Source organism: Amphiprion ocellaris, chromosome 9, assembly GCF_022539595.1.
Source record: "Amphiprion ocellaris isolate individual 3 ecotype Okinawa chromosome 9, ASM2253959v1, whole genome shotgun sequence".
Lineage (NCBI taxonomy): Eukaryota > Metazoa > Chordata > Actinopteri > Pomacentridae > Amphiprion > Amphiprion ocellaris.
Window position 1 is genome coordinate 16075131 of NC_072774.1, and position 27140 is coordinate 16102270.

At 40.3% G+C, this 27140-nt stretch overlaps 1 protein-coding gene across 7 annotated transcripts in view; it reads right to left on the bottom strand.

Annotated features, from left to right (window-relative positions):
• Nucleotides 1-13504: 13504 nt before the first annotated feature.
• Nucleotides 13505-27140, bottom strand: part of sema6e (sema domain, transmembrane domain (TM), and cytoplasmic domain, (semaphorin) 6E) — a 159859-nt gene continuing 146223 nt past the window's right edge. For all 7 annotated transcript variants that reach the window (XM_035951315.2, XM_035951320.2, XM_035951319.2 and 4 more), the window contains one exon: nt 13505-17575. In XM_035951315.2, the coding sequence (XP_035807208.1) occupies nt 16248-17575 (1328 nt within the window). In that variant the 3' untranslated portion in view covers nt 13505-16247. The remainder of the gene's footprint in view (nt 17576-27140) is intronic.

The following is a 27140-nucleotide window of genomic DNA, read 5'->3' on the forward strand; positions in this document are numbered from 1 at the left end:
AATTTGGTCAGATTAGATGGTTTTCAAGCATGAACTACTCTTTTAAGGTCTTGCCACAACATCTTAATTAGACTGAACTCCGAACTTTGACTCATCCACCCCATAACCTTAATTTTGTTCTTTTTGAGCCACTCAGAGGAGGACTTGTTTGTGTGCTTTGGGTCACTGTAATGCTGCATAACCTATCTGTGCTCCAGCTTTAAATCATGAACTGATGGATGGATAGTGGTTTGTGCCTCACAACTCTCCCACGGATGCCATTTTCGCCCAGTGTCTTCATATTGTGGAATCACACAATACAGTGACAGCACAGTGGCCTTAACTGAGGCAGGTGAGGCCTACAGTTCTTTTGATGTTTCTCTGGGTTCTTTTGTGACTCACTGGATGAGACGTCGATGCGCTCTTGGAGAAATGTTGGTAGGCCAGCCACTGCTAGGAAGGTTCACCACTGTTCTATGTTTTCTACATGTATGGATAAAGTCTCTCACTGTGGTTCTCTGGTCCCAGAGTTAAGCAATGTCTTTGTAACCTTTTCCAGACTGATAAATGTCAATGACTTTGTTTCCCATCTGTTCTTGAATCTCTTTAGAACGTGGCATTATGTGCAGCCTTTTGAGACCCTTTACCTACTTCACAGTGATGTTTAGATTCAGCAAGCCTGGCAGTAATCATATGTAAGTTTGGTTGGTGAAATTCAACCCAATTTTAAAATGACTCTGGTTATTTGGTAGATTGGTAACTAAGAGGGCAATTACTTTATCATAAAGGGCAACATGGGTCTGGACAGCATGTTTCCTTCAATAACTAAATTAATCATTTAAAAACTGCACTTTGTGTTTTCTTGGGATATCTTTGTCTTATATTAAAATTAGTTTGTTGCTAATACTTTTTTCACTGCACTGTTGTATGGTCCTCGTGTTGATCTTAAATTTAACCAGGAACACAGGTTGTGTTTTGGTATCTTGGATTGCAGACTACAAACTTTATACATTCCAAAGTCTATTTTACCAAATATGATGTAGGTGTTGCAAATTTTCTTTGCTGGGTGTCATTTCAGATTAGTAGTTGGTCACAGTTGGTTAGAATTTTGCTGTAGTTTCTCTCCTGTTTCAGCAGTATTTCCCTCAACAACATGACTTTGTTAAACTGACCGACCTTTCTCATGATCTTTGGTGCTAAAGCAATTAAAATAGTTTGTTTGTGTATGTCCTCTGGCTCAGTTACAAAAAAAAAGTTCTTGTTGATTTTTGCAAGTAAATTTTACTTAATTAAAAGAGTATATATTGGATGAATTTGAAGGCAAAGTCCTCACAATGCTCGACCCTGACAGCAGCTGCTCTTTTAATTGAAAGAAGAAAACCTGCTGAATAAACGCTTTTCTGTTCAAACACTGGAAACTGGCCTGATTGGACGGATTTCAACATCATGACGGTACCAAGTTATGATATAAATACTGGACAGTATGCAGTGACAAAGTTTGTTTACTGAATTTTAAACACTTTAAAGGGTAACTATTGAACAAATGACGTGTGTATTTTCATTGCCAGTGGCTTATTTTTAATACATTAAAAAAAAAACTTAAATGTTTCCTTTTTGTTAACATCCCATCTTCATCATCTGAAGTTTCAGAGGTAGATATCTGACAAAAGATAAATACAGCAAGGATAAATAGAGTAAAATTAGTTTTTTGTGTGTTTTTTATTTGAACTGGCCTTGTAGAAGTTCTTTCTTCTTTTTGGCATCACAGAGTGAACCCTGTAGGTCATTTGTGTTGGTGGTAGTCAGCTTGGCTGCTTCAACATTTCTTAAAAACAGCATCCTAATGTTGTGCTTCCGCAGCATTGAAGTAGAATACATGTTAATCATCGTCCAAGTCATCTGTAACCTCTTCTTTCATAACCTCCACTGGTGCTGGAGCTGGTATTTATTTGTTGGTGGGTTGAACCTGACGACATGCAGTGTGCTGCAGTCAAGACTATCCTCATGATACCTGCCTGCACCGCTGTCGTATCTGGTGTCTCTGCTGTTCAACAAGGATGTTGAGAAGTGAGATTCATTCAAAGTGAAACTCTCATTCTATTAAGACACAGACAGCTGAAGCGGAGGGAGATGTGAGGTTCTTAGAAATGACTCATCAAAAGGCCTCAGAGTCAGAGAGAGGCTATAAAATGTAAACTTGCCATAACCTCATTTTAGAGATACATGATTAGTACAGTTAGTGAAGTATTCTGTCGGTCATCATTACTGATGCTGAATTGCTTGGTTGGCAATGCAGAAAATGAAGATGACTCGAAACTGCTCCTCCAATTTCAAGGACTGGAGGAAGAAACACTGTTCTGTAAAAATGCTTCATTTATGTGACATTTCTGCTATGAAAGTGTTACTTAAGTATGTAATACTTAAATGCACTGCTGATTAGCTGCTCTTATCAACATTTGTGTATTGATTGGGTCAGTGGCAAGCTTGGCCCAGGCTGGTATCATCAAAAATCACTTTGCATGTTATCAGAATGCATTTTTTGCATGTCACATTTCACATTGCACGCTATGTAGTTACGACAAAGGACACACTTTCCCAAACCTTAACATTTTTTTGTGTTAATGACGTAAAGTGACAGACGAACAGCTGAAACTGCGTTGACATTTCATGCACCTAAAATGGTGTGCTATGAACACGCAACTTATAATATTGTGCTATATTCGAGGATGCTCTAATGCAGTCAGTTAAACAGCTCCAGGCAGTGGCTGTTATTTAGTACTGGTGGCTAATTTGCAACATTTTAGTGATGCATTTGGTCAAGATAAGGATGCATGCATCATATTTTCAAGCTCATCATATGTTTTGCATGTAAACTCTGCATTTGTAAAGTTTCTAGCGAACTACACTTGTCAGAATTCCCTGTGGTATCTAGAAATAGAAATACAGAATATCAGGCTATGAAATGGAAGTCCTGCTGTTAGATCTGACCATTGATAATATCCACAACAAATCCAGGAGATCCAGCTTCAGAAAAAGACACTTCAATGACATCCATCCCAATGGGCAACTTCAGGCCTTTTAGTACCCCTCCCTCTCCTCTCGATTGTGGACACACACTTTATGTGTGGCGCTTCAAAGCCTTGAAAAGTTAATTAGAAAAGGACTTCAGAAAAGTTTTCCCTGGCTCCTTCACCTCGCTTTCACAATCCATCCTCAAGGGGAATAGATCCAACTGCCGACGTTTTACTGAAAAGTTCCTTTATCGTCAACTTCAGCAAAATGTTTCTGTCACAAAATGAGATGAAAGTTGTGCCAGGGTGTTTAACAAGCTCAAATTAATGCTCACTTTAATGAGACGTGCTCTTAGATCCTTTCAATCGAGTCTTGGGGGCGAGTGGAGCAGAAATGCAACCTTTGCATATGATCTTGAGACTCAGAGCTGTGAGGTAGCCCATCAAGCACTTCAGCCCCTCAGTTAAAAGGCAAAATTAAAAATGCCAAAATGTCATACGCTGGATGATTATGTCGAAGCTGACAGTCGGCAGAGATGTTGGTCTTGCATTGAGGTTCCGAATGACACTTCAACAACTATTGGAGGGTTTGCATTGACATTTTGTACAGATATCCATGGTCCCCAGAGGAAGAATTCTAAAGACTTTGTAGATGATCTGACTTTAAATCTAGAGCTATCAACATGTTCTGCTTTCTACTATCACTTCATGAAAACATACCACCTACCTATGATCAAATTCCTATTAGCTCCAGGTGTACTTTGAGATTATTGCTAACGTAGCATGCTACAACAGTCTAATTAGGGCTTGGAAGCTGCTTGGCAAGATAAGAAATTTGATAACTGAGACGCAGGCATACAAAATAGAATTAAGAATTTAAAAAACCCCTTTTTATCATTAATGGAAGTTTATGGAGTATATGGAACATTTGGAGGCTGTAAAGCTATAAAACTTTGTGGAAAGTGTAAGGCTAATTCCATTGTACGTGTCCACAAGATCTGTAATTTCTACGTTTTGTGTCATTCATAGTCTATGTAAGCAGTCATGCAATGCATTGTGGTAGCAGTGTGTTATATTTCAGACAGGCATCACACTGGCTGCCACTTATTTGCATAAAGATGAGGTCTTGGTTACTTCATGCAAGTCAGGTGCAGCCAGTTGCTGCATCTGGAAACTCCTGAAAAATGTTGAACCTAACTGATGTTAATCTAAAATCGAGACACATTCGACATCTGCATGTCTTATTTCTCATTTCAAATGTCTTCAGAAGCACATTTTGTCGAAACGCTTTTGTAAATAAAGTGAAAGTTTTCATTGTTTTCATTTCATAATGTGAGAGCAGAAGCAAAATTTTAGAGGTTGGAAAGGTCTAAAATTTAGATCTTAAATGCAAACCAAAGTTATTTAAATGATCATACATTATCAGCAATACATTAAAAATAAACTGAGTTAAAGATAAACTAAAAACTGCATGAAATACACAGTAAATCAGAGAATGTGAACATGCTTGTTGTGGTTTCAGTACAGCTTCCCATGTTTGGCTGTATCGTGAAAAGGACTAAGACTTTTACTTTGGAAGCAGGTGACAGTGATGAATGAGAGAATATAAGGAGGGGCCTTGGAAAAACCCACGAATCGCTGATTCAGGGCAGGAGCGAGTGACTTCAACTAAAGGACAAGGAACGGTACGCGTGTCCTGAAACCAGGATCAGTGTTTTTCAAACATCTGCCTGTTTTATAGGAGAGAGGAAAATAAAAAAAACCAAAAATAACTCACTGGCAACTTGTCAGTGTCGGTGATTATTTCACTGACAGGTCTCGAGAGTGAAATATGGTGAGAGATTCTCCCAGGCCCTCTGAAGCCTTTTCCGGCAGAGACATAATGAATTGTGATGCCAGCTGTCAGCCTGCTGCTGCCAGGGTGCAGACGTGGGGAATAGAGAGTCATTACTGGTGCATACTATGATTCCACTGTATGGTTTTTATTTTTTTTTTTATTTTGAAGGCTGGAGGGTTGTGGGGTAGGTGTGTGAGGTCACGCTGAAACGGCTGACAACACAAAAACCCATTTAGAAATCCATGGAGTCACCGGTCAGACAGATTAGTGGAGGTAGGGGACCGTGTACTGTAATTGGAAAATGTTTTTTTTCTGTCAATCACATCATGGTGTTTTCTTACTCTGTTTTTCTTAGGTTTTTTTTTTTTTGGTGTCTATAAAGTGCAGATGAGGTCAAAGCCAATAATTGGATTAGAGATCAAAATATTTTTCGGGAGAACGTCTTGGGGGGATTTTGACCACATTCATTGTCACAGCATAGAACAAAAAACACAAATGTCATACTTACTTAAAAGTTGCCCAGTCTTGAGAGAGGCTCGGATGTAGCTCCAGGCTACAAAGAGGCCTGTTTTCAGGTTTCAGCTGATGATATGGGAAGCTCCTGAGAAAAGAATTTAAAATATATATTTAAAAATTTCCCTAATAGCTAAACAAATATAGTTTTTTTAAATGAGTGCAGCATGCATTTTTTTTCTTTTCATCAGAACTACATTACTTACCTGAAAAATTGTATGATGGCTGTTTATGTTGCCACAGCATGTGAGCAAATGCACAATAAAACAAACAATAATACTCTATAGTAATGTTTGAATGCATATCAAACTGCAATTCATATTTAGGAATGTTTTAATGCATCGCCCACTACTCATACCAGTTGTAAAGATTTTATCAGTAACTGGCTTAAAATGACCTTTTGGACATGATAAAACATATTAATCTGTGTAAAAGTGCAGCCTGTCATGCTTTATAGTCCAGGGGTAGATGTTCCTGAAATGCATCCCATTGCTAGCTGCTGTTGCTCTCAGTTGTTGATGCAAAGTAGCAAAATTGTTCAATCTCTTGTAGAAATATGCATCTCAATCAATCTAACTTTATTTCGAGAGTTGCTTAAAGCAACACAAAGTGCTTTACAACATTTAAAAAACATTAAAAACAAGAAAACCTATCCCTCCCTCCATATATACATATACGCTCACACCTACACACACACACACGCACGCGCACACACACTCTCACCACTGACAGTAGGGAGACATTGCATGGCACTGATGATTGTGGAGAACGCCTCCATTGGGGTCGTCCACACTGGGAGGAGTCGCAGGCCATGACCACCAGGGGCGCCGACACCCAGACCCCCCGACCCCAACAGACATGTGGACCCCCACACTGAGGTGGGGAGCCCCCAACCAGCCGGGCCAAAGGGACCCTCAGACAGCACCCCCTGCAGCAGACCAGATACAGCCCCAGTGTGGAGGACCCCCCTGAGGAAACACTGGAGTTAAAAAAAAAAACAACTAAAACTTTACAGTATAAGATAGAATAAAAGGCCTGATGTAAGATAAGTTAAAGGTGAAAGTTAAAAGAAAGAGAAATTTGATGCCTGCCAAAAGTGAATGTAATTTTTAGTAATTGCATCTTATGGCAAAAAAACCTACTCATGGAAAATTTTGCAGCTTCACTAGAGCAACATGAGAACTGCGTCGATGCATCCCTGCAATGATCACTACTATATCTATATTATGTATGTACTGGATACCTATGAGGACAACTCACTGCAGGGTATTCACTAAAGCATACACGTTTTTTGTTTTTTTTCAAAATCTGTCTCCTTCCATTAAACAAACAGTCCAAATAAAATCATCTGTAAGTTTTATAGCTGTCAAAAATCCTTCAACAGTGTGTAACTCTATGAACAGAACATGTTGAACAAGGTATTTACTAGCTAAGGAATTTGCTTCTAAATTAAGATTTGTGCAATACGCATTTGTCCTTTTAATACCAATAATAACGGCTTATTAAGCACATCTGGCCCATAAAAGCTCATAGAACACAAATATAAACAATACAGCTACGGATAAGAAGCTCTAAATCATCATGCAACGATACATCCTGTCAATATGGTGTCACACTGGACACATTTTCAGGCTGGAAATGCTGAGAGCTGTATTACGTGAGCAACACATCAGTGAAATGACATTTCTTTGTGTCGTGATCAGGGTTACTGACAACAGTCAAATAATGGCTTCAGTCGAGGCTTATTTTCATCAGCACTCATTCATCATTAGCCGCCATCTGAGTGGAAACAAGCAAACAGGCTTGAGAAAAGCTCGACCTCTCTGGGACTGTGGGCCGTCAACGGGCGTTTTGTTGGAATCCAATAATTATGCTGCGGCTAATCGCTGTCCATTATCCAGCCTGGGTTCAATCTCCAACTGCAACAAAAACCTCCATCTCTCAGTCACCTCTCCTCACTGTGATACGCAGCCAGGGAACTCGCACAAACACAGACATGATTATCTAATACACTACGGGGAGGATAATTGCATAAACTGATCGATACCACCTCATTAGGAGAACTGTTTCGGCTAAAAGGTCAATCTCACCACCCATCAGAGTCCTTTCACTGTATATATTAAGAGGAAGGCATCATTTTGCTTGAAGACCAGAGCTGGTTCACCCTAGAACACCTCAGCTGTAATGCTTTTACAGATGAGCAGCTCCTCAAATTGAGGGACATTACAGTAAAGTTGGACTTGCAGACTTCCCTGAAAACGCAGTAAAGCTCCTCTAATGGCTGTTTTGTTGCTGCTGGAAGTCCTTTGCATTAGTAATCAGCCTACACAAACCTGGCATTAACATGGCAGGAACCTGTGGAGAGTTCATCTGGAAACACACTGTGAGCATGACTGAAGATACGTTTTCTAGCTGTGTTTCAAAGATAATCTGCGCTGATTTATTTCCCTGAAGTGAGGTTCTTTTAGTTCGGGTTCATTCATCCGAATTACACAAAAATATAGTTCTAATTTTATTTACTTTGACGTACTTATGGTTATATTTGCTCAGCTTTTAAAATATTTGCCTTCACCATGTGGTTTTCATTGGAACTATTTTCTAGAAAAGAAATAGTACAGAGATCTTAAACGTGGACATTTACACCCTCAAACTAACAGGAAGCTCATACAGAGCTTGTGGTATGTGAGAGCATTTTTGTAACTGGGATGAACTGACAGTTTAAAATCTGGTCAGGTGGTCACAGTGAACCAAAAAACCCCTCACACACAGCGTTTCATCGACATAAACCCAGCAGAAATGTCTCTCAGCACGATCCTGAGCCTCCTGGTTGTTTACTCACTATAGGGGTGCCATCACACCGTGATTGTTTATTATTTTATGTCATAGCCAGCAGGGATACTCTTAGTCAGTGTGAGTCTGCAGTTCAATTCAGATTTACTAGTGCAAACATCCCAGCGCTTGGGTTTTTTTTCAGATTGGGGAGAACGACACCATTCACACTGGGAATGCTGACAGATAGCTGCGATCTGGTTAGTGGGTCATCCAGGGTCATGCAGGAGCTGTGAAGTGTTGTCCATTATTTGGAGCAGTTTGTGCAGCTTCCCTCTCTCAATAACCAACTCCAGGGGCTCCAGAGCAGCAAAGAGCCAGACCTTTTTTTTTTTTTTTTATATCAGTTTATTCAGTTTCTCAGTGTCACTGGCTTGGGTGTTGCTGCCCCAGCAGATGGCCGCAAAGAAAATTGCACTTGCAACAATAGATTGGTAAAAGATCTACAGCATCTTTCTGTTCACATTAAACTAATCTGCCAAAAAACTGAGCTGAGTCCTTCTGACTTCAACAAAAGCCTGGTGCTTAACTTCAAAATTGGGAAGTAAAACCTATGAGAGTACTTTTAACCTATCCAGATATGTCTAGTTTTAATGACAGGTTCATGGTAACACAGAAAACAAGCAACTGACATATCTGCTTACATGAAAGTACATATTTCTCCACACTGACAGTCTGGAAGCTTCTTCTGTGTATTGACTTTGGAGTTTAAAACAAACAAGCATACCAGAGACCAAGAGTCCTTTTGTGATGCACAAAGTCATTGAAACAGATCAGGTTTTTAACTAGTATCATGCATTTGTTATAATCCAATCAATCACAATATTCAAACCACCTGCCTAATATTATGCAGGTCCCTCTTGTGCTGACAAAAGAGCTTTGGACTCCACAGACCTGTAAAGGTGTCTTGTGGTATCAGCCATCAAGACTTTAGCAGCAGATCCTTTAACCCTTGTATTATGTTGAAAAAAAATTACATTGATTATGTTGCGGGTCATTTTGACCCGTACTGTGTAAATCCACTCAAAACAGCCAACAAACCAGGTTAAACCAATAACAACTTTATTTTAGATTATATAAACATTTAGAAAAGAGACATACAATACTTTTTTTAAAAAAAATTCCAACACTATATTTAAGAACTATTTAGTTAACATTTTTCCATTTTCATTTTTTGTTTTGTTTTTTTCATTTAACTTGTCCCATTGTCTCAGATTTTCAGTGTTCAACATTTTCAATGTTCTCCACATGATGGACAAGGTGTCACTGTGTGCTTTCTGCAGATGTAATTCTTGCATTTCACACAAGAGGTACTTGTTTTACTGTCCTCTCGGGAGGGACAGACCTGGCATCTTTTCCGTTTGTTTACACCTGTGTCCACTGGATTCATTGCAGATTGGTTGGATGATGTGAGCTTCACCTTTTCAATGACAGCTGCAGCTGCTGGGGATCGAGCTGGCCTGGCTCGCCTCTGGATCTTGGGAGTGACGAGTGCTTTGCCGAGTTCTTCCAGGAAAAGCCGACGTCGGTACAATTTGCCGGCATTCCATTGCTGGTTGATTTCAGTCCACAGGACATAGGCATTGTAAGCAGACACGTCCACAATGTTGTAGAAAATCACCAAGGGCCATCGGGCAGTCTTGTGCTGGCAACTGTATGTTGCTGTGACTTTGTCCAGATTGTCAACTCCTCCTTTGGTGGAGTTGTAGTCCAGGATCATTTGTGGCTTCTTGTCTTCTCTTTTGCTCAGAGATGCATCTGTGTGCATTGTGCTCATTACAAGAACATTCTTGTTTTTCTTTGGGCAGTATGAAACAACTGTGGCTTTCTCAGCAAAAACAAATATTGAGGAGTGCAGAGGTCTGCCCTGCATCTTCAGAATTTCACTAGGAAGTTCTGGCTTATTTCTTCTGACTGTTCCCAACATAGTCAGCTTTCTCTTCTGAAGTTCATCTCCAAGGCAGTAGGATGTAAAGAAGTTGTCACATGTGATGTTATGACCTTGCAGCCCGTCACTCATCTCCAGCACCACACGCATCTCCTGATTCTTCTCAGATGCTCCTCCAGGTAGCTTTCCAGTGTACACTTGCATATTCCATGCATAGCTCGATTTTGCATCACAGGCTGCCCATATTTTAAAGTGTCCGGGTCAAAATGACCCGCAACATCATATTTGTACACAAACTCTGAACAGACATTCCACAAGACATCAAAGTGTCCAGATTTTACATACCAGTTCATGACCCTAGATGAGGGAAAAGTCACAAAATTTCATGAAGAAAAAGAAAGGATAACTAGCACTTTGGTGAACACAAAAACTGAAATGGGTCAAATTGACCCTTAACATAATACGAGGGTTAAGATGCCGGAATTTGAAGGCCAAATCATGTTTCTCAAACCATTCTTAAAATGTTTGCAGTGTGGCAGGACACATCATCCTGCTGAAAAAGAGCTACTTGAATTTATTAATGCTGTTGCCATCAATGAATGTACAATGTTAAGGTAGGTGCTATGTGCTAACATAGCATCCACATGAATGCCAGGATCCAAGGTTTCACAGCAGAACATTTGCATCACACTGTCTTGTCTTCTTCCCATAGTGCAACCTGCTGCCATCTCTTTTCCAAAGAAATGACACACACACACACACACACACCCACACCCACACCCACACCCACACCCACACCCACACCCAGCAGTCTATATGATGCAAAGGAAAACATGATTCATCAGACCAAAGCCAATTGTTCCAGTGCTCCATGTTCCAATCCTGATGCTCATGTGAACATTGTGGGCACCTTTAGTGGGGGACAGGTGTACACTAGCTGTGATGCACTGTGGGTTTTGTCATCTTTCTATCAGAGCCAGTAATAACGTTTTTCAGCAATTTAGGCTACAGTAGCTCTTCTGTGAGATCGGACCGCACAGGCCGGACTTTGTTAAGCATTAGGCACCCATGACTCTGTTGTTTCTGTACCAGCGGTCTGTACTGTGCTGGTGGTTAAAGGATCATTATGTACAAGGTAATTACTGGATTGTGTGTCTGCCCCTGACAGGGTTGACAAAATATAAAACCTTCGCAGTAGTGAACTCCCAAGACCATTTACCTCCACCAAGTGGCTCAGTCCTAGAAATGTAGCATTCCAGCTATGCTTTAATTAATGTCATCACCATTTCCTAATTACTTTCTTGTAACTTTCCTTATAAACCTAGTTTAAACAGAAAGAGTCATAGTTCTAAACCCAACTAAATATTTATTCATCAGTAATTATTGGATTTATTATTATAGTTGATTTGATCATTTTTGCTTGCTGAGCTGACCTGCTGTGCACCCAATAAAATAGTTGAGGCTACACCTGCTTAACAATTAACTGCAATTATGTTATTCAAAGTGTAACAAACACTGTTTTGGTTTGAACTGAAATTAGAAGGCAGTTTCATAGTGCTTTCTAGGATTATTATGATGAGATTATCAGGAAGCTTATAAACAGGCTTTATTAATGTTTCAGTCGCAGAAAATGTTCAAAAATTACATTTTTACTTTGATAGCATATCTTTTCAGCATGCTAATATGGTAAAATCCACTGCATGTTGAAATACTTGCTTATCATTTAGGGAAATGTGCTTGTTTGGCCTATTTCTGGGACTAAGAGTGGGGTTAGTTCAGCTACTGTATTCTTTCAGTGCCCTATAATTGCTTTGATCTGACCTTTATCATGAGAAGTCCACAAAATGTATCAACTAATCTCACCCAATGCTTTTAAGGAGAAGCAGTTTTTCAAATACATCTCATAAGGCACAAAATTCACTTTTTTGTGGCTCATCCAAGCATGTTTGGAGTCTCTCATGCTGCTGTGCCAAGCAGTAATGGGCTCATCGCTGCCCCCTGTGTATTAAAACAATGAGTACATTGGCACTTGCTGGAGACTGCAGTTGCAATGTAATCACTTCTTGGATTTGTCTGTGCTAAACTCACAAATTACACTCAGTCTATCTTTTTGTGCGAGTATCAGTGAGAGGGAGCAGCAGCACATTTCCCAAAACACTAGAGTGTTTCTTTAAAAAACAAAAACAAAAAAACTAATCCTGGATCTATGACAAAAGTTCTTGGCCAACAGTCGAACTTTCTACCAGTCTGTGTTTTGGGGACATCTGGACAAGTCGAACTCAGACTACAACAGTGGACAAAACGCAATCCAACCTCCAGCTTTGTGGGCTCATTTATAACTTCAATATAAACTCATGCATCTCTATGAAAATAGTGCAACCATGATTAGAAGACAAAACTCAAAAAACTCCCAAAACATTATAATGCCAGATGTCATAAAACAAGAAAAAAAACAAAGTTTATTTTCACTTTTTTACCAAAAATAATGGGATCAATATGAACAGCAGTTTTCTCTATCCACATTACTAATGCTAGAAAAAAACTTATACTACTTTCGTTATTACAACCTCTATGAACTAAGCATTCTTCACGCTATTTTATTAAATTCTAAAAGGATGTTTCACCATACTGAATGCATTTTCCAACTGCCTGTTCCTCTGTTAAACCGTGCTGCATTTATTTTATTGATGGTGTTTTACTTTTCCTAAAATTTCTCTGAACCTTTCTTGCCTCCTCTTTTCTGTCGAAAAACATCCTGCACTTCATACAAATATTCTCTCGTCTCAGCTGATTCATAAAATTTTAATGGGACATGCAGAATAAACTGATTTAGATAAAATTAGAAACTTAGATATGGGGAATTTTCTTGACATAACAGCACATTAGGTGAAAATCTGACAGTTCTTTTTCACATATTTGGCCTATTTGCCATTATTATAGTGCACAGTGTAGAGACAGAATGTGGGGAGAAGAGTGGGGGAAAGACATGCAGCAAATGGCCATGGGCTGGACTTGAACCCACAGCCTCTGCGTCAGAGACTAAAGCCCCTGTTCATGGGTTGCCTGCTCATCCTGTTGAGCTACAGGGGCGCCCAAATCCAACAATTCTTTCTGTTTTTATCATTTCAAGCTCTGATGAATGGTTTAATCTTGGCAATAATTCAAAGATTACATACCTTTTAAGCCTGCTGGTGGGCTTTGGGGTTCAGAGGGTTAATATTTCTTAACTGCACTCTAAGACATGCTGCCTACACTGTGCAGGAGTCTGCTAAATGTGAAGGTTACTTACCTGGCCAAACCTACCTTGCAATCGCCAGTGGTATAGCACCCATTGCAGACAAACTACAATCCATCATACACTTGCTGTGTTTGTGTTCATACATTGTGCAGCACCTACAGTGATTTCCCGTGGATTACTGTGACACATCCACCAGTGAGACACTTAAATCATATTTCCATTTTATTCTTAGTATAAGAGACATACAATGGTATTCTGTGAGACCAAATTCATAGTAAGTCAAGAGGCCTGGAAATCAAACAGAGAAAAACATAATACTGAACCAATGAGACCCCGCCCAGATAGAATGTATTTACACCAAACCAAATACTGATAGAGCTTTTTGAGACGAGGCCGTCCCCTCTTCCATACAATCTGTGACCGGCAGATAAAAAAAAAAAAAAAACACAAAGAGAGCAAGAGAGGGAAACACTTCCACTCAAACACTGTAGCTGCCACAATTCCTCTTATGAAACATTTCCGCCCCAACATTAAATCAAGTTGGATGTTTTATATTTGCTGTTTGAAAGGCTATTTAATGCTCTGCTGCCTGTTAATATCCAAATCAAAATTTTTTTTCCCCTCCTTACAACAAACGTGCTCGGTCATATTTTCCTTCATTTACTGGAGTTGATGTACTATGAATGGTAAACTTTACACTGGGTCAAATGAGCTCTGGGAAATTTCAATCAATAAACACCACTTTCAGATACAGTAAATAGCGTAATGCTGCTTTCGCTGAATTGATCACGGTTCCAGTCAACCGAAGCCAAAGTGACTCCCCTGAAAAGTGCAACAGTGGAGAGTTTTGTGGGGATGATGTTTCTGAGGCAGAGCCGACTGGCATTGCATCCCTGAGGGAAATCCTCAGTAGATTTTCAGCATCACGGCCACCTGTGAACTGGTATCACGATTACTTCCCAAGTATCGATCCAAGAGACAATCTCAGCCTGTCGGATCAGAGTTCATTGCACTTCTCTGTGTTTGTTCATCATGTTTTGATGCTGACACCTGGTGAAAACGGTAGGTCAAAATCTACAGCAGTAACCATTGTAGAAGTCCAGCTTTATGCGGCCACCTTGCATCTATTTTCTTATTTTTATACAAAACAAAAACAGTAGAGAACAACTAAAAAAATAATTCCTGACACCTGACATTTATCCATAATTTAATGTAACTTCTACAATGGCTACAGGTCTGTAGGTCAAGAGGAACTGTGAACTGCTCTTTTAGAAAACAAAAGAAGATGGAAATGCTACAAGGGAAAAATAAAAAAAAGAAAGCAAACAATGGCACCTACAGGAAAAGTGACACCCAGTGGAAAGTGACATAATACAGAGACAGTCGAACCTGAATGTCTGCAGTCTCAGGCTGTGTACTTGCTTTGTCCAACAGGCTCACACTTTTGGGATGAAAAGAAAAGAATGAAGGGTTTCATTCCAAAACACTGTATCGACCTTGGAAAAAATACATCTGATGTTTTATTTTTTAACATAAAAGTAGATTTTTTTTTGTTAAAAAAAAAAAAAAAAAATCATATACTGAATATTTATCATGAGATTCATTAGTGAGTGTTACAATCATACTCGCAGTTACCAGTTTATCAGAACAGGTGACAAATATCTCATTTTGGAATGAAACTCTTCAAATATACAATAGATACTGTATGACACATACTGACGACCATAGAAAATTAAACACCTACAATATACTGTAGAATAGATGCCATCCGAGCCCCTTGCATTTACCCCTACCCCCATGTCACACACTATTATTAAATAAGGCACACATTTACACATACAGTTAAAATTTGGCTAGTAATTATTCCTTTATTTACAACCAATAGCCACAAAGTTAATAATTATAATAACTGCAGTCTGTTCTACGCTTTATGTTCATTCTCTTAACACCAGATGGCGTGGCATGTTTGTCTCCTCTTTGGGTCCAAAGTATTTCAGAGCATACAATATTGTTTATTTCCATTTCAAAGATGTTAGACCCACTAGATTTGTGGAGCACCAATCTTATGGAAACATTCTTGAGGAACTGAAATGGACCCGAATTTGTCATTTTTGACTTGACATTGGCTGAGACAGGAAAACAAAAAGAAAAAGTGAGAAAGAGAGAAAAGGCGAGTATAGCTGCTTTGTTGAAGTATTTCCTTTGTCTTGTCAACACGAACAAATTTGGTTCAGCGTCTTTAGCCAACTGACAAACTGTGTTGATGAAGTGCATGATTTGGCGTCCCCAATATATTTTTTAGGGGATAAGGGGATCGTTTGATATGCCCAAAGATGAAAGAGTATAGTAAGGCAAAGACATAACTACTTTCAGGGGAATTTGCTGACTTTTCACCACAGATTACACATACTGCATATGTATATGTATACATATACGGTGTGGATATAAACACACATATATATACACACACATGCATAATATAAACACATTCGAGGGTGGGGCGGGTGGGGACTGGATACCAACACTACATCAGAAAAGGTTAAGCAAAAAGCATAAATCTAAGCATCGCAGGAGCCTCCTCTTCATGATGACTGATGTGTTAAGTTTTTCCAACATCAACATGTCCAAAAAATGAGTTGCATTGTAAATCCACATTGAGGACATTGGCAGCCTAATATAAGGAGGTGGCGTCACGTCACCCAAGTAAGCGGTTCTATTATAAGCAAGTAGCTGAGCAATACCAATATGGTACAAAGATATTCGTTGGACAAAAAGAAGCGGAAAAACACGTTTGGTTGAGGCTTTTGTCCACAGTGACAATGGCTGCCACCCTCCTAATTCTGTTTTCTGGTGAAGGTCTGCTACCTCAAACTCACAGCAGTTCTTCAAGGGAAGTTCCTTAAAGATGACACAATGAGGGAGACTCCCTCTCTAGTCCAGGAGTTTACCCCCTCAGTAGTTGAACTTTCCCTGTTCGTTGACTGGGGATGTGGCAGGTATGAACAGGGGCTTGGGAGGGACGTCAGGTTTGAGAGAGGAGGCCCGGCGAACGATGGCACCCCTGTGTGGAACCTCCTGCTGCTCTCCGTTATAGCTGTGCTGCCGTGCCAGGTACCCATTGGGGATAAGGGGATAGTGAACCTCACAGGCACTGCCCGTCGAGTTCATTCTTGCCAAAAGGGGAGGCTGCTGGTGGGGCCCACCATTTCGTTGGCTGAAGCTGTGCTGACGAGGGATCATTCCTCCTCCACCTCCTCCAACTCCGCCTCCATTGGGCATTTTGGTGGCTGCTGCAATCAGTGAGTGCCTCTGGGAGGAGTGCCTCCTCTCCAGGGTGGACTGGTGATGCGAGGGAATGTCTGGTGGAACATCCATGCGGCGTGTGAGACTGTCTCGTGGCAAAGTAGATGAGCTGTAGTAGGGCGCTGATTCTGTCTCAGGAATCTGAGGTTGGATGCGGTTAGCAAAGGCTAGCTGACCTCCACCTCCGCTGGCCATCAGACCTGATGGGCTCATTAGCTGGGAGTTCTTGCTGCTGCTTGCCTCATGGATGTGCTTCAGAAGCTCATCGAGTGAGGTTACCTCCATCACCTTTTGAGAGTAACCAGGGTAAGACTGCTGAGACAACACACGTTCAACGTTGTGGATTTTACGTTCATCTGGATGGAGATGACCAACTACTGGCTGCCCATTAGACAGACCATGGGAGTAGGGGAAGACCTGCTGGTGAAGCAGGGCTGAACTGGGCCTGGAGCCAATGTTATGGGACTTTGGTTCCTTGGCATTGTTGCAGTTCTGGTTCTTTTCCCATTGGTTCTTGAAGGCTTTCATGCTCTTAATGGGCAGTTCTGGGGTTGAATCTGGTGTAGGGAGACCAGACAGCTCTGAGGAATGGTGGAGATGGTGATGGTGAGCGTGGACCAGGTCTCCCATTGTCATTCCGTGATGGCCATTTCTCCTTGGTGGGTGATGCTCCTTGCTGGTAGCAAAGAAAGAGTTGTAGATCTTTGGAGATGACACCTCCAGCTTGTCATCCTTACTTTGGCTGTCCAGGAGCCCGTTGAGCTTTGCCAGACTGCGCAGTGACAGTGCGTGTGGGATAGGAGCTTCAGGATCTTTCGACAACTTTTTGGTCTTGTGGCCCGTGTGGTTGCAGTAGCAGGAGACCAGAAATCCAGAGAGGAAGGCACCAAGGACAAAGGCCACCAAAACACAAGCGATCAGAAGAGTGTAATGCACACTGTGATTGGTCTTCTCCAGCTCTGGAGGTCGCCTCACACCTTAAAAAAACAGAAAAAGATTGAGAAAAGGGCATTTCAGTTAGAGCTTTTCCGACTGAGCCAGGAGAAAAAAGGCACATTTTCAAGAGCCAATATAGGTCAAGCAGCAGCTGGGACAGACAGGTTGTGTTTACAGGGGCTTCACTATGTGGGGAACAGCATGGGAGAGGTGTTTGAACTAAGCTCTTGGCTTCCTTTCCTTCTACTGTTAGAAGAGATCAATACAGCCTTTCTTTCTAGGACCTGTGCTTTCCCCTCAGACCGGCAGAGGCCAAGAGCTCCCCAGTCAGTGAGAAATCAACTCTGAAATGAGTTAGAGCTTTAAATATTGATGAGAGCACAGCAGCAGGAACCCGATGTCATTTTCACAGACTTTGCCTTCCAATGCGAAGATCAGAGATGAGAGCACCTGGTATGATGAACGAGCCAAAAATAACAGGTCTATCCAATAGCTCACTGAGTGTGGCGCCTTTGCCAACACAGACTCAAATTAGGTTGTCAAATTCTTTCAAAATGAGGCCGAGGGGACAGTCTGTGTAACAGTGCACCAAAAACACAAGGTTACTTAGCTGAGGTAAATCTACCATGCAAACGTCCTTAGGTGTTGTGACCTTAGCTGTGTGTTTGCTAAATGGCGTAAAAGACAGCGATGATAAAAGGAGTGAAACCTGCCACGTCTTGTAATCAGAGCTCATTTGCAAGAGGCTGCTGCCATCTGTGGTGTCAGACCCTTCTCTCCGCCCTTAATGACAGTTTCTCTGAAACTGATTAGTCTGTGGATAAGGGACGCCTGAGCTGCATTGAGGAGGGAAAAAGTGCAGGTGTTCCAAACAAACTAAATTCAACCACTAATGAAAGCTTAGTTCAGAAATGAAAATGGAAAACAATGATATCTAAATCAGGCTCTGCTATAGTTCAGGAGATATTCAGAATGATTATGATGAGGCAATGATTGTGGATAGGTATATGGAAGATAAGCTCAATAAATAGGCCTGCATTAGAAATAATTTTAATATTTCATTTCAATTAAGTCATCCAGAGTTGAAGCTTTGCTTTTGGCTAGGCTTGTTAACTGTAAAAATCAATGTATTTAGTGACAGTTTCAAGGCATGTAAAGTAACATTATATTATCTTACCCTACCAGGTATGGCTCAGACAAAATCCCAAATCCTCCGAAACGCAAAAAGGATTTGTCTTTTGACAATAATATTTCAAAAAGACTTCTTTTTAGTGAGTTGGAAAGTAGGAAGAAAATCACCAACATGAACTTGGCAAGGCCTGGGTGAACATTATTAAAGGTAATGAGTGTGTGTGTTAAAGCAGCCAAAAAGCATCTTCTTGACTACGGTATATGATTGTGATTATAGTTAAATATTATGGGATTTACAGAGAGAATATCTGATCAGAGACCTGCTACATTTTAGCCAAATTTTACAAACCCACAAAAGACAAAAGGCCAATGACTGAAATTTAGACTAATTTTCTTAAGCCTCAAAAGGCAACTGACAGCATGGTAACTACACAATACGTGATATGGAAAGACAAGTAATTTGCTTCCTGTCATTATAACAGCTTTAATTTGACAGAATCTTATTACAAATGATGCATGATAAGGTAACATTTTAATCAAACAAGATTTATCTCTCCATGATGGATCTGTATGTACACAGTTTCTGGCCTGTTTTTTTTTTTACAAAGACCTTATTATTTAGGTCATGAAGTTACTGTGAAACTTGCTCGCTTCTTTTTTGCTCTACATTATCTGGAGGCAGACTTTTGAGCAGGTGTGCTCGTAGAGGCTTATTATCTCATCGCCATGTATCACTACACTCATTCTGAGCCGTGCTTTGCTACCATTTTCCCAACTGAGAGATACTGTGGTACACTGTGATCTTTCTGGAAATAATGCTCTGAATAGAGCTTCCAATTAACAATCCACAATTTTTAGCCATTTATTCTTATGATTGCCTCGACTTATGACCACATTAAAAAGTCATAAATCATAACTGTAATCCCAGTGGGAGACGTAATCAAAAGTGATGCTGCAGTGAGCCTGTTAATACCTCTTCTTTTAATCTTGGACCTTTTTTTTCCCCCTTTTTTTGGTCTCATTACACAAGCCGCCAATCAGCTTTGCAGTATCGCTGTGGTTCCAAGTTTTTGGATCTAACTGATCAGCATCCTGGCGGTGTCAGCAACTTGCAACTTTTGCAATGAGTGGTGAAAGTCTGCTCTCATCTCAGTGTGCATCCTGCCTCTTGTCACCCTTGTGGCTCCCTGATACCTGTGAGTCATCTGTTCCCTCTGGACTGCGACACCTCACCACCCCACTCCGCCACCCTGGTTGTTGCTACAGGCCTAGTGAGGTGCTCCTCCTGTTCGAGGTGGTATGAGTCAAGTGCCACAGCAGGGGGTGAAACACGCAGCTGAGGTAAACAAATCCAGAGCCCATGAACGACCTGTCACAACGTGTTTCATGAGCAGCCTGGATGACTCAATCACTGGATATGTGGGACATATGGTGCCACAGGTCAGAGTGAAATTAATACCCTGTGAATCATACCAACAGGCTGGCAAGCAGCTAGGTGGCGCACAGGAGGTGTTGGCCAGCTGTACCTACTGACTTGGCTTCTTTCTACTGCCTCTTGAGCATTTTACACTAGAAAATGGTATTTGTACCTACATAAATATATATATTTTTTAAAAAAGTTTGTTTATTGGGGAAAATTGTCACCTCAGCTGGAGGCGATAATTAATGCTCCTTTTCATTCACTTCAAAACTCCCCATCAGTGTTTACAGAGCTTCAGAGTCTCTAACATTGTCACATTATATTTCTGTGTCAACTCAACATGGTCTTGGCTCAGCGATGGCTTAATATAGTGATACTCCAGTCTGCCAAAAGGCAAAAAAACAGATGGGCTGCGTGAGTGGAGGCAAGGGAGAGAAGGGAAGAGAGGGATGTTGACAGCCAAGGGAAAAAAAGAGAGGGAGATGAAGGGATGAAATTCAACCTTGGTTGAAGAGGTGAGTGAATGTGAAAGGACTCAAAGATACAAGAAACAGGGGAGCGAGAGCAAAGGGAAAGAGTGGAGATGAAAGTAAGAAAGCAAAAAAAAGTGGGGGAGAGAACGAGCAGAAGTGTGTGAGAGTAACAGATTTAAAGGAGGAGGAGGATGGCGAGGGAGGCAGAGTGAGAGACAGACAGACAGACAGACTTGATGGGGTGAGTGACAGACCGTCACTCTGCTGGGTTTTGAAGCCTGGTGCTCCACGGCAGCTGTGATGTAGTTGGAGAACAACCCTCACGCTCCTCCACAGTGCCGTAGGAAGAGAAGTACTTTGTGATTGCATTCAAATTGTTAAAAATAGACAGCGCGGTAGGTTATGTAAACAGGCAGGTTTTACACAGCGATGCCTGTGCCACATCTTACTAATTGGCGGTGGATTTTGCATAAGGGGAACAAAGTAAGGAGGTCTCACTGTTGTTATGTGTTTTAAGTGTTTTTTTTTCCTGCAGGTGATGAAGTCGAGTCTGAAAACAAATTACAATGGAAGTGACAACTTCTGTTAACCATGTGTGATAAAATAAATGGCTGGTGTCTTTGCAAGCTCTTAAATCGACTTCATTAACAATACAGCACGCATAAACTTTTCCATGACACCAATTACCGGTAATCTGAACACTTTGAAGTTTCATACTTGCTCAATTGTGAAAGAATTCTTTTAGCATCTCTTGGAGGACATTAAAGCATCAGGACTCGACAAAACTGGAATTCAAAATATTGCCAGCTACTAACGCTTTCAAGGTCAGATACAAAATAATTTAGGAGAACTTTATTTTTCACACACAACTTTTCCAATGTATCAGGTTTTTCTCAAGGGTGTGTTTAACTGCTTTGTAACCTGGAGAACAACTTGTGTTCTATTTTTGCGCATCAAGTGAAGACGCTCCAAAATAGCCCTAATTAGTTTCTGCTTCTGCAAGCTTACAAGTGCATGTAATTGTTCCGTTAATGGCTACTCCATCCTGATGAGAAGCCAACGAGACAAAATGGCCCCAGGCTTCATAGACCCCCTCCTCTGCTAATTCTCCATTTATTTCTTTCACACCAAAAATAACAATTTAACTCTTGAAAGACACCCTGAGGTTGAAGATTGGAACAAATGAATTATTTCCCTCTTTCAAATCTGAGTGAAAAGCAGAGCAGCTCTGCCCCGTTGCTGTGAGCTTCAGTAATATGACAGTTTTATTGCTTGATGTGTGTCCCTGTGCACACAGACACACTAAGTATAGGGGCTGTATGTGTGCAGGGTCTGGCTGTTGACTGAGTGAATTCAATCATGTACACTTGTTATTAGAAATTTGCATAATATTCCACCTCAGTGCTCAGCCAATTGGATGCGGTTTAATATATGCACACGAACTAAGGTGATATGGTGTAATGTAACAGATCCATTCCAATTGAAAAGTAGTCGTAATGAGCACTGCATTTCATTCCAGGTGTGCTGATGCATACAGAACATATATTTCATTACAGTTTTGATTGAATACGGGTAAATTAGGCGTGCTGAGGCATCTGGCAATCAGAACCGCACTGTCTGTCTGAAGTCCTTCAATATCTATCTACACCTGTGCTTCAAAGCAAAAGACAAGTTTTCAGGAAGCAGTACACACTTTGCTTCAAACACCTATACAGCACATAGTTTGGTTAAAGACCCAAGTTAGCCAAAATAAAACAAAAAACATTTTCTCACCTCTCATGCAGACTCAACTTCTAAGATATCTGTAACCGAAATCTCTGCTGCCACTGCAGTACATACAACGGTGCATGGAGTATTATTTGCACTGTTTATAGCAAAGCAAAAAATCTGACTTAAAAATGAATGAACTATTGAACCTGTGGACTGGTGTGACACTTAGAGCTTTCTAGAAATAAAGAACAAGATCATATGTGAACTACTGAAAACTGCTTCTGATGACTTTGCTGTGAAATTTTTGGCCAGTGCAAATAAAATTTCATTTACCTTTATTGTACTGGGGCAGAGACAAATTCTTCAGAGGCAAATATCTCAAAAACTGAATATATATATATACATAGTTAGAATCTGCTCTACTTATGTGAGTAAATGTGTTTTTTGTTATTATATAAATTAGCATCTGATTTACTTGACACAAGCCAATAAACTACACAGAGCACATGCACAGAATCCTTGTCTACATGCAGTTGCATCAGAAACAAAAAGAAGAGCTGTTTATTTGCCATTCAGTGGCTGGTAAAGCAAAATGGTTCCAGTGCAACTGTTGCTGCAATAATAAACATATAACGAACAAAAGTTGGCAATGGAAGAATCTTGGCTTTACCGACCAACTTAAAGAGACAGTCCACACCAAAGTCACTTTTCTTAAAGCTTAATAATAACATGCACAAAAGAAAACGTGAGGAAAATCACTAACCAAAGGCCATTCGAAGGACCCTTATCCGGAGTACCTCACTATTGTAATCTGTGTTTTATAGCACTGGCCTTTTTCCTAAAATACACATCCATAATTGAGCCACATAGTGCTTTCTTTGGAGTGAACTGCTGCTTTAAGAGATGGAGAAACTTGCAGGCCTCTCAAACACCTGCGCATAGTTTCACCCATCAGCTGTAAAGTTGGAAAGGCAGATTATAAAAAGACAATGAAAAGGGTCAGTGAGAGAGAATTCAACAAAGAAGGCAGGTGAAGCTAAAGGGTTAGTCCAACTAAAATAGAAAAGAACAAAGATAAAGAAAACAGGCAGGTAAAATGGGAGAAATACTCCCCAGAGGTCAAAGAGGCAGATTAAAGGGTAAGGGGTTAGGGCTAAGGGCCGGGAATACTGTGTAGGCGGATTTGATCACTGTGGGCCCCATGGACTGCTGTGACACTCAGAGCTGAGCTTTTAAATAAAACACCATTAAAAATGCCAGTTATGGAAAGTGAAATATTCGCCATGTATAATGCCTTTAAGGTTAGTTTTTAAAGCACATTGCAAAGAGTGTTTATGTAGTAAAACATGATGTCACTTATAATCACCATAAAGTGCGGGTCAGCTGAATGGAGGGAAAAATGGCCTAGCTCTGTGTGACCTTTAATGACTGCCATTACACCATGACTATGACTCAGGGCGTCAAATTCGCAGCAATGTTTTAAAAACTAAATGTATGTGTGCACATCGTGGCCTGGCTTGTGATAAATCATGCAGAAACAGCCAGTAGGGTCAATATAGATGGATGGGCTGAATAAAATTCGCCAGATGGCAGTCCTATTTAACCATCATAATGAACATGTTTTGAATATGCAGCCTCTATCCGACCCTTAAAGATCAAAAAATTGTGTTAAATATTTAAAGTTCAGCTTCACACTGTCTACTGCTCTCAAAATTACTGCTGAAACTCCTTAAAAGTCAAGCTTTGGAATAAAATATGTTAGTCATTTGGACGTGATGTTCAGTCTTAAAATGGTGAGTGATGAAACTGGGTATTTGTTCATAATCTAAAAATAGTGACAAGTTTGTCATTAAAATTTTTTAATAGTAACGTTTTGCAAGTTTCTACACTGTTTTAAAGTAAACCCTGCATATTTGTCTTTTTTCACTTGACTTTACCATTAATATATTATTAATAAAAAATACTAATACTGAGGAGCAGACACCGTGAGGGTGGTTAGAGGGGACACAAAGTCAGAGCTCAGTGACTGATGATGCAGGCTGTATCTGTTGCCATGGTCTTCAGAAGTATAAATAACTCTTTAGAAAACTAGCTGGCATCGATGTCTCCCCCCAGGACAGCAGCCCTTCTTCATGAAAAGGTTCAACCCGAGTTCACTCTCTGCTCTCCTCCTGTAGTGTTTTAATGAGTTTGAAAATGCGCACTTGATATGATTCTATTATCGAGCCTCGTCCCTGTGCTTGTCAGCTAAATTAGCTGCTAACCTGACTTTTTGGTTCAACCCACGTTGGTTTGTCCACATGTACCAAAGAGTCAAGGAAGAGGTCAAACCGCAATAGAGAGCGAGAGAAAATAAACCAGAGGTCTAGAACCAGGAGTCATTTTTTCTAACACACGGATTTCTGTGTGTTCACACTAAATAGAGAGGTGGGCATATTACCCGGCCAGAAACGGCTCTAGCGCAACCTGACTGCTGGCATTTTTCTAAATAGCACCAGGTCAACAGGTTCCTGCCCCTGCCTTTTAGTCTTTCCTGGTGTTTACATAATGCAATGCAGCTGCCCACATCTGAGACTATAATTTACTTCATTTTATTTATCTGACCAAAATTGAACCACTCAAAATTAATGTGGATAGGATTAACATGGCTTATGTGTTAAGTGTCTGTTATTTTTTTTAACCTGTACCATTTATATTGCCAGTATTGAGAACCCACACATGCTTAGTATCCCAAGGTCTGATGTTGTTTAGTAAGGATCCCTAGCATTTAGAAACTACTAGTTGCTAACTTGCATATGTTGGGCCACTTGCATTAATGCAATTAATCACACATACAGAAAATATTTCAGAATCAGCGTCATTGACATGGACAAAATTAGAGTGGCTTTGTGGGGTAGAGAAGATGCCAAATACATTAATGACATTTTCAAATTCAAGATGGATGTTTAAACCAGAAGTGGCAATTTTAATTTACTTTAAGATCATTTCAAGGATAATTATATGCTCAATACAGTGAAATTACAATTCATATTCAATGGTGTGAATGTTGAGCATTTTATTCTATCTAAATACACTGTAGTAGCACTGTAAGTCAGGCTATTATTAGCTTGCTAAAAAGCTAACCTTATTTGACTCACGACCTAGCTAATGAGCTAATATGAACAAGCAATGCTAATTGCAATTATGTTTTTAAAATGTAGAAACCATTTCAGAGTTACCATATCTGAATGGCCACAGAACACAGGTGCATTGCTCTTCCACTGTCTCAACAAAACAGTCATTGGATTAACATTCCTGTCAAAAGAAAAGTGTAGTAAGTGGCCATCTTACACAAAGTTTACTAAAATCTCAGTGGAGCACAACAGTTGGACTACTGTGAGACAGTACTGTAGGCTAATTTCTGTGTGATGTGAAGTCTTACAGAGGGCTTCCAAATGATTTAACACACCATTTGGTAACCATACGGCGGATCACAGACGTCTGTGTCTGCGAAGAGCTTTCTGAATTTCAAAACACAAATCCAGGCAGGCTAAAGAGAATTAAACAGACATGAAATAACTCTGCTGTTCTTCTAAACTGATGAATTCTTGATACTTCTGGTCAGGTTGTCAGTCACATCATTTAGTCAGTTAACCATCATTGTCTATTGGGGAAAGCCTGTGCTATTAAGTATTGTTAAGCCTTCTTTCACAGAAGACAGTCTAACGGATCGCAGTAAGAAAAGCACAGGTGTAAACAGGAAAACAAATGATAGCTGAATTCTGCTTAGTTGCTCTGGTTTCACAGTGCTGGCATTGTTTACTGCTGTCACATGGTTACAACTTACTGGGACACTTACGTAGACTAGAACAATTGGTAACGTTATAAGGAGTACCTGCACATTTTCTACTATGACAAGTCAAAATATCTACTGTGAAGAAAGCCTAGTGGTTGCATGTTTACATCACTGCTTGCTGGTTAGGTAGTCTGATGGCTACATGTTAAGTTGGTGCTAAAACCTTACTAGTACATGTGTGTCTCAGACTTTGTGGGCAAGTCCAGATCGAGTCTCAAGTCTTGGCATGTGGTGAAAGCCATTTGTCAGTAGAATCTGCACCTCCATTAGTGTCTGCTCTTGATGCCCTCAGCTACAGTCGTGCATTGTGAAGTGTTTTAAAAGTGCTCATAGGCAAATGCATATTTAATATACTGTAGGTAGACACTGTGGAAGGCAATATACTTGACGCCTATAGAGATGCTTCACGTGTAGAACTGTGAAGCCTGAGTCATTCTATAGCCAGTGCTGCCAGCCGTATTGATTAAAATGCATATCTGTTCCCTCAGACAATAATGAGATGGATGTGTGTTGCAGTCAGAGTTTATGTCAAGTCAAGCCTCAAGTTCTTCATGGCAAGTCTGACTCAAGATGACAGTATTTGATCATTTTTCTTCAACACTGTCAATTGTGTTTTTACAAAACTGAGGCCATTTAAGGTCCTTTAAAGCAAAAGGCCAAATGTGAAAGGCCTGACTGCCAGTGTGAAATTTATTGTTCTCCATTTTTACCTGGCGAAACTTCAGCGCTGTCAGTATTGCTGTCATTGTTACAGATTAAGTTTGACTAAAATTTAACCTTTGGTTCCAGAAGTTAAGGCCTGTATGTGTACATTAATGTTACATGACCTACGCCTGATGGTTAGGTTTTGAGACGACCCTTTCTTGAATCACAGACTGGAACTGTTGCTGGACAAGACAATTTACTTTATTACAAGGGTCAGTTTGGATACAGATGTATGTATTTACCTGTAGTGTTTAGTACCTTTTGATCTGTTTCTTTGTCTCTCCTGACTAGTTGTGTTATTTTTGACCACTATCTGAGCTCTTGTGTTTACT